We start from the raw sequence: 8,593 nt of genomic DNA on the forward strand, positions 1-8,593 counted from the left end.
TTTATGTTAAAATAAATAAATTAATTAAATAAAAAGAATTACATGTTCCTGAAACAATTATGGATGTCCCAAAAAAAACCAATGATTTCAAAAATTACTTTGTTAGCAAAATTGCAACTGGTGGTTTCATAAGTCGTAATTACAACCTTAGAAGTGGTATTACAATCTGATTTCATCTGTACATCTCAGTATAGACTTTCTGACAAGTGTGTCTATAAAATTTACATCTGCAAAACCAACAAAAAATCAGACCTCAATCATAAAAGCAAAATTTCAATCTTGGCCAAGCTTAATTACCGAAACCTACCTCTAAGTAATGGTCAGCCATAAAAAAAAATATATATATAAACAAATGCTCTTAGAATGAAATCACATCTTCTTCTCTTGTCAGAGAAAAGTTCTCCCAAAGCAACCGGAAACATTGGCCAGCAAAACTTTTCCGATCTCGTGTTTAATTCGCCAATTTAGGTGCCTGTTGGACCTCTCTTGAAACTCCAGACTCAAGCAGCATAGCAACTGAATGAATGCATCACTGAGTTTCTCAAAATGCACATGCAAGTGCAGCAGATAAAGAGATCACCTTACTTGGCCCAACATCAGTGAAGTCAAACTGTAATCCTGATCCTAGCCAGATTAAATTTCACGGTTTTTTCTTATTTCCTACTTTGTTGGCCAGGTTCAAAACTGAGGAACAGAATTACCGTATGATCTCCGACCCTCTCTCCATGATCTCCTGCCACTTTGTTCAAATGGATAATACTGGGCATCCGCACTAGGTCTAGGCATAGGTCCATGGCGTTTCTTTTGGGCATTTCTCATTTCTTCTTCCGCATCATATCGTGCCCGCTGCAAGAATGCAATGATAAAATGAATATGCAACGCATTATGCTCCAAGGCCCTTGCAACTTGGTTCATGTCCATCCGACATCTCATGCTAATAATATTTAGAATCTAAGCAATGTGGTATAAGTAACCAAAGAAATATATTCCAATTTGCATCACTGATCCTTCAATATAAACAATATTTAGAAGACTTTTAAAATTTGTTATTTGAATATACACAATACCTTGGCAGAGTCTGATAGGACAGCATACGCCTCGCCAATTATTTTGAAAAGCCTATCTGCATCTCTGTGTACTTCTTCAGCAATGTCCTTCCATATCCCATCATCTCTCAAAGATTGACCAGCCTACAGAATAAAACAAAAATGGTAAAACACGAATATTAATATATAAGCATTAACCCAAGTGGCCAATCAAAATTACTTTGTCTGGATGATGTCTAAGTGCCGCTTTCCGATAGGCCTTCTTGATTTCAGATGATGAAGCAGATGGCTCAACTCCCCTGCCAACATCAAACAGCAGACACACCATCAGTGACAGATATGACTTGCACACTGATTTATTCCCCCAGATACAATTAACCTTTCTAGGCTATCGACATTGCATATTTTCAAGATAAATGTGAAGATGTCGAGAATTTGCATGCTTATAGCCTTCACATTGAAATTTATCAGAAAGGTAGAGGGGCGGTGCCGTTGAAGAAAATGATCTTGATAACTTGTAACATGGGATTGTATTGGTACAGATGAAAAGTTATTATAAACAGGCCAGTGTTAATAAGAAAAGAACTTACAAAATGAGGTACATATCAAGAGGGATCTCCTTTCTGGCTTCCTCCTCTATTTCATAAAGCCGAATACGATTTTGTTTCAATTCATTAGTATAACTAGTTGACCGATCAGATAACCCAGGTTGATTGGTACTATCGTCCACTTCCTTACTAAGGAGGGAGACAAGTCTCCTAAGATCACTTGCTGCTTGATCATAATCCCTTATAATTTCATATAGTGTTGCACGCCTAGAAAGTGCCTGCATGAGTAATGAAGACATATCTTTCATACATATATTTATCCAATTAACATGCAATTGAAATCCTAAATAAAATCATTCATTTAGTCCGGAGTTCAAAAAGAATAAATTTTAGAAAATGAAAATACATATACAAAGTAGAAAGTTTGCAACAATACAAAGATAGCATCTAGGGGAACCTGCTATCAAGCATGGATAATATTAATATCTGGCAAAGTTTCAGTTCAAGGTTAAAGAGAAAAAAAAAAAAAAAAAACCTTCAAATAATTTCCATCGAGTGCTATAGCTAGACTGCAATCTGCAATAGCATCAGTTATTTGACCTAATGCTTTATATGCAGCAGCACGGTTACAGTAACAGACAGCTGCAAATGGACGAGACTCCACATTGCAAGATAAAGCAGATGTATAATGCTCAACAGCTTCTGTGTGCTTTCCGGCCTGAAATGCTTCATTCCCTGCTACCTGCATTTAAATAAATTCACATCAAAATTTAAAATAAATGAATAAAATAAATAATTCCTTGTTGCAGAGAAAGGACAGAATGAATAAAACTGAAGCTGAAAAAATTTTAAATTAAAAAAAATTGGTCGGTCAAGTAAAACTACTATTTTACCTATTTAACTTGCATTACAACAAAACCTAAAATGGTAATGTTATATTGAAAAATGGCAGAAAGTTTCCCGGCACCATTTACTATAAAATAGAATGATAAAGTAAATAATCAACAACAATTTGGCATGAAAGACAATATAAGCTAACCTTGTGACGCAAAAGTTCTTGTATAGTTACAACTAGTGGTATGAGTGGTTCCAAAACCTTGCCTCCACTCCTTCAGGGACAATACCAAAGTTAAGATTAAAAACCACAAATAAAAATAAAAACAAACAAACAAGAAAAGCTGCTATTACATATTCAAGGGAATGGATATTGCCACTCGTATTTTGATGATACTACTCCTTTTTTCTACAAACGCATGCATACATACAATGTAAAAAGATCATGTGTGGAGTGGCATTATCAAAAATGGAAATGGCATTATTAATTCCCTATATTCAATCCCTTTTTGCCTTTTTTGGGTTCTCTCTTGAAGGGTCCACAAGAGGTTAAATAGTCATAGGTTAGTAAAATTACTTGTTTATGGCAGATAACTTTTCCTCTTGTTTCTCCAGGAAAGAAAGACCTTCTTCAAGCTTTCCTAGGTAAAAGTAGGCTTTAACCACCATTGAGCACCGCCATAATCTGAAGTACAATCTTGTTGAGCGTTCTTCATTATCCATATATGCGACTTGGGTACTGCCATCAAATGGATAAGAATTCTTCTCGGCAGAAACAAGGGTCTCGTCACACAGCTGAATCACCTCCTCATATCTACACAGCTGATATTTGAAGCAAAAGTAATCCAGATTAGCCAGATTAGCCACAGTTGGTATAAAACATTATATTACTACATGTAGCTTTATGCCGACTTTTAACATTATCTTAGCTTCAACAAGTTTCCAGCATACTAAGAGCGAGAGGAACCAACCATTGAAAGAGCCTCTGCTTTCATTTCAAGCAATTTTTCAGAGTGTGAACTTATCATCAGTGCATCATTAATGTGCTCCAGTGCACCCTCTGCGTCGGAGGATGTTCTTCTTTGTAAAAGCTCAGCAGAATGATTGATCAAATCTGACACTTTCTGCCATATGTTAAAGACAGAAACGCTAAATCAGTTACGGAAGAAAGGGAGGTACCTTCAGACCCTGTCCAGTTCAAAATTTATAACGGAAAAACCTTGGCAGCACTAATGTCAAAAATTAATTTACCGACAAATTGAAAAAAATGAACTTCAGACTGTTGTGAAACTGTACCACTTGATGGGTAATATAATCTAAAGTGTCGAACAAGTTGGATTTAAGAGGTTTCAACATTAAACCATTGTATGTGGAATCTGTAGCTAATAAATAACCTTTAACAAAAACGTAACGCTAATAATTGAAGCCTCCACAACATTAAATTCACAATAATTATAAAATAACCAAACCTGTGCCTTTTGTAAGCCTTCGGAGGCTTCCACAGCAATTTTTCTATCTACGCAAACATCAATTCCAGATTGCAAGCACTTTTTGAAGTATTGTGATGCATCTTCAACTTCCCCGAGGGCAAGGTAACAACTTAAACAAGAAAAATAATAAAAAGACTTAACGGATACAATCATCTGTCTCATATTTAAAACTATACATATTATTTAACATGTAAACTGTATTTAGGTAAAACATTGTAGGACCTAGGAAAGTATATACCTATTATTTAACATGTAAACTGTATTTAGATAAATAATTGTAGGACCTAGGAAGGTGCTTAAGATATTGTGGGAGCTATCAATATTTAAAACTATACACTTGCATATTTCCATATTATACATAACACATAAGGCATAAGGCATCATGCTTCTTTGTCTATCTAGATCTGTTCTTTCCTTACAAGATGAATAAAAAATAAAATTAGTAGTGTCACAGCACTCGAGTAGTCATCAATCTTAGAGTGCCTGCACAACACCACTACCTTCAGCTATACCCAACAACCTTTATACAACTATTTTCCACCCTACAAAACCATAACTGTGATCAATTATATCCTAAGCCTTCTGTTGTCCTACAAAACTAAAATATGTACAACTTAAATCACTAAGCACTATAACATCAGAAGCTGAAATGAAACTTACTTTGCAGCTCTAAGTTGCACCTTGAGGAAATTTGGATCTATGTTGGCAGCCGTCATACAATCTTCTAGTGCATCCCTCATCCTACCAAGAGACATATGCGTGGCAGCAAGGTTGCTATAACATAGCACCAAAGCCCTAAGACAGCCCCGAGGTGCTGCTTCTTTAGGAATACAACTAATTCCTTCTTTGTAAAAGTTCTCAGCCATACCCAGGTCTCCATTTTTATAGGCTTGGTTTCCTCTGGTATAAAGCAGAATGAGATAATAGTTGTAAAGTAATTTGAAGTTATCTAATTTGTTACACAGACACAAACAACCTAAAAAGGAAGAAATTGTAATGCAGTATCCAAAGATAAGTACATATCAAGTAACTGACTGCGCCTGCAAATATAATAAATAGCACAAACTGTCAAAATATATACTCACCTGAGCCGCCACTTTTCACAGGCTTCCTGAGAAGCAATGGCTGCAGCAGAAACAGAAGAAGTCTCCTTCAGCCCCTGCTCCTTATTCAACTCAGAATCCCTTGTTTTGGGTTGAGGCAAAGATACTTTGGCATTTGGACCAGGGCCTGATGTGAAAAGAGATGAAGTTGTAGAAAGGGGAGAAAATGCCACGGATGATGATGAATAAGGGACCTTTATGTTTGAAGTGTAGTTGTAAGTATCATGGCCGAAATTTAGCCAAGATTTCTTTTTGTAATGCCGTTTTGGGCTCAATGATTGAACTTCAGCTGATGGAGCAGCAGCAAATGTGAAGCCGGATCCACTTATATTTCTTGGACTGGAAACGGGACTTTGATGCAACATTATATTACTATCGTCGGCTTCAGTTTCTGCTGATGTACAAGATGCAACACTTACGCTCAGTTCATCGATAGCAGACTTAAAGCTTTCAGTTTCAAACTCTGAAATAGAGTCATTCCGTTTGTGTTCAACACTATTAGTTTCATGCATAGGATGCTCAGAGTTCCCTTCCTTTGTTTCCCTGCATGGAACCTCTCTCCCATAAATATTCAAGCACTCAGTAGCTGCAATTAGATCTTCATCTATAGGATCAACCAATGTTGTTTGTTCTGAATCATTAACCATAGAGTTGCTATCAATACTAAATGACTCGCTGTTGGATGCCACAGAATTTTCACTTAAGCATTGGTTTTCAACCAGTTTTTCCTGATATGGAGACACATCCATTGGTGAATAAGCATTTGGAGAACCCTGAGAGTTCTCTTGGGGAACATTGTCCTTCAGAACAAAACCTTGACCACTCCATGGCTGGGTTGGGGAGGCATACTGATTCAATTTCGCTCTACTTTTATTCACTTTGATGTTCCCACCTTTTCCCTTCTTTGCATTAGACTTCAATTTCTCATCAACACCTCCAAAAAGATTAGTCTTTGGCATCGTCGCAGGCGCTTTAAACTCAACCGAAGACAACCCTGAAGCATCTTGTTTCCCCGTGAAGACAAACTCAAATTCATCTCTCTTGGTAGCTTCAAAGGCACCTCCAACAGGCTGAGGCTGAAAATTCAAGCCACCAAATATAGGAGATGGTGCTGATGAAGACACTCTAGTTTCTTCCACTGGTTTTTGAAAAGGATTGTGAGAATGCGATTCATGAGAGTCCTTGCTCTCATTCACAAGTTTCAAATGCTCCATCTCCCTCAATAGAATCGCTTCTGTCCCTGTTCCTTTCCCAAATTTCATTCCATCAACTTGAGATTCTTCTATCATATTCAGATTCTTCATCTGGTTAATAACCGCATTAGCCGAATTCTCAGCAACAGAATCACCACTCTTATGCGCCTCTCCAGTGCTCAATTTCTCCTTCAGCTCATTTTGCAGCTCCGACTCAACAAAACTTCTGTTCGTATCAATATTCAACTTGCTCATCTCTTTCAAAACAAAATCATCATCGACAAAAAGCGAAGAACAACCAACCTTCTCGAAGCCCTCAACTTTCTTCGCCGCATTCCCAATACTAAGACTCCTCAATTGATCACTGATCCCTTTATCGACACCCGCGCCAAAATCGCCGCTCTTGTTGCTGTTACCTCCAAAGGAAAATGAGCCATATCTAGGGGAGGAAAACGGTGCCGGCGCCGCCGTAACCGGAGCCGTAGAGTCGCGAAATGGAGTGAAAGCAGGGGCATTGTTGTGCTTACGAAGCTTCACCAATCGCGGTCTCGAAAGGCCCGAAGCTGAAGAGGTCGTGAACGTGAACGCCGACGGAGGCGCGTTCGGAATCGAGAAACCATCGCTGCTACTAGCGGCGGCGTTGTTCTTGTCGCTATTGAAAGCTTCCATCGCGTTTAACCGTTAAATTCGAAGAATCGAAAGGGGAGAAGAGATAATCGGCGCGAATACGAGAGGTGAGATCGTGGTAAGGTGGAGGTGCGGCGGCGGAGAGGGCGGGATATAACGGCGGCGCCGGAGAAGACATGTTACGTTGGGATCGGAGGAGGAGTCATGAGAAATTGTTGATGGACGGTGGAGATTGATTCTGGGGTGTGTGTCTAATAATCGTTGCTTGTTTGGGTTTTCGCCAATGATTGAAAATTTTGAAAAAGAAAACACCAAATGCAAACCCACAAAGAAGAAGATGTGTCTCAAAAATGTCTTAATCTAATTACCAAAAATTATTTATCCAATTGTTATTTTATTATTATTGTTTTTTGGATAAATAAAGGGTACAAGGGAAAGTATAAGACTTTGCCAAGAGAATATTTTATGATTTGTTCACACTTTTTAGATTTCGAATTCTCAAATCTTAAAAGTAAATATTGTCAAAAACTTAGTATACTTTTAACTCTCTCTAGATCTATTTTGCTTTATTATTGTTAAATAATGGGGTTAATGTATTTTTAGTAAAAGTTAGCATCAATCAAATGCATTTAGTATTTAAATTTTAATGTCATTGTATATATAATTTATCAAATTTCTTAATAATGTTTTGGCATAGGCAGTAAAGTAATTAATAATATAGAAACTTTTACACCAATAAAATGTAGACTTAGCAATATATAACGTTTCGCATTTATTCGATGTATATATAATTAATCAAATATTTTAATCATATTTTGGTATAGGTAGTAAAATAATTAATAATATAAAATAGAGAAATATTAGGGTTAATACTTTTTATTAAGAGTGTTTAGAATTTGATTAGACTCAAACTCATCTTTAAATTATAATATACTTTTTAATCTCATATCCAATCTTAGATCCGACAAAACTTTTATATTTCAGACTATTTTTTCACCAAATCATCATTTATCAGCAACAAAATCAACATATTTATATATAGATTTAAACATCATCTACAATATATATCAAACAATAGATATAAACAATATCATTAGTCGCAACAAAAATTAAACAATATTTCACCACAACGTATTATAAAAGAAAAAGAGGGAATTACATCTGGAACAGACACGAATTTGAAAAACAACTCACTATAATAGATCTAGTAGAACTTGAAAAGAAAAAAGGAGGACAGATATGAAACATATGCAAGTTTCAGGAACAGTGTAAGCTTAAGAAACAACTACACAGCAAAGGCCGCAAAGTGCGAGGTATGTCCTAATTGAGATTTTTTTTTTTCTAGTTAGGAGTAAGATTTGAATTTGTAAATTTTTAAATAAATATAAAAAAATTATGCTTTTTGAGTTATAATTTAGAGTAAAGTATTAATTTGGTCCTGTTCATTTTCCAAAATGACAAGACGACCCTTAACTAAAAACACGTTCCATTAGGTCCCGAATCCTGTACTTTATCTGCTAACCCGGTCCTTCTGTCAGTTTCACGGCGAAAACTCGACGGAAATTGCTGATGTGTCAGGTTAAAAAATGGACAGGGACCTAGTTGTCTCTAAATTTAAATTGGTTAGGGGTTTATTTGTTCGTATTATTCTTTAAACAATATTTTTTAATTATTTTTTATTTATTATATTAATATTCTTTTTTTAATAAATAAGTAAAAATTAATTAATAAATTATTTAAATTTAAAAATAT

At 36.0% G+C, this 8,593-nt stretch overlaps 1 protein-coding gene across 4 annotated transcripts; it reads right to left on the bottom strand.

The window, feature by feature from the left end:
• Positions 1-85: 85 nt before the first annotated feature.
• On the bottom strand, positions 86-7,232 carry LOC112737176 (uncharacterized). 4 transcript variants are annotated; one of them, XR_011869349.1, is made up of 13 exons: positions 6,518-7,160; positions 5,004-6,440; positions 4,579-4,818; positions 3,898-4,027; positions 3,400-3,552; positions 3,006-3,250; positions 2,634-2,703; positions 2,130-2,336; positions 1,637-1,872; positions 1,267-1,345; positions 1,068-1,190; positions 308-846; positions 86-227 (listed from the first exon to the last, which is right to left on the bottom strand). XR_011869349.1 is itself a non-coding variant. In XM_025786945.3 (12 exons), the coding sequence occupies exons 1-12, from the start codon at positions 6,547-6,549 to the stop codon at positions 679-681; spliced, it is 3,120 nt and encodes a 1,039-aa protein (XP_025642730.1). In that variant the 5' UTR covers positions 6,550-7,160; the 3' UTR covers positions 86-678. The 4 variants fall into 4 exon arrangements, 2 of the variants coding, with proteins under 2 accessions (XP_025642730.1, XP_025642729.1); XR_003168898.3 differs by having other exon boundaries at positions 5,004-7,226; XM_025786945.3 differs by having other exon boundaries at positions 86-846.
• Between the last annotated feature and the right edge of the window lie 1,361 nt (positions 7,233-8,593).

The sequence above is a fragment of the Arachis hypogaea genome, chromosome 13 (genome assembly GCF_003086295.3).
Source record: "Arachis hypogaea cultivar Tifrunner chromosome 13, arahy.Tifrunner.gnm2.J5K5, whole genome shotgun sequence".
Classification (NCBI taxonomy): Eukaryota; Viridiplantae; Streptophyta; class Magnoliopsida; order Fabales; family Fabaceae; genus Arachis; species Arachis hypogaea.

What these genes read in the sequence shown, in the direction of transcription:
- LOC112737176 (XM_025786944.3), bottom strand. Translation starts at nt 6,883, where the DNA reads ATGGAAGCTTTCAATAGCGACAAGAACAACGCCGCCGCTAGTAGCAGC. An exon ending in TGTGAAAAGTGGCGGCTCAG is followed by an intron (nt 4,819 to 5,003) that starts GTGAGTATATAT and finishes GCTTTATACCAG; the next exon opens with AGGAAACCAAGCCTATAAAA. An exon ending in GTGCAACTTAGAGCTGCAAA is followed by an intron (nt 4,028 to 4,578) that starts GTAAGTTTCATT and finishes TTCTTGTTTAAG; the next exon opens with TTGTTACCTTGCCCTCGGGG.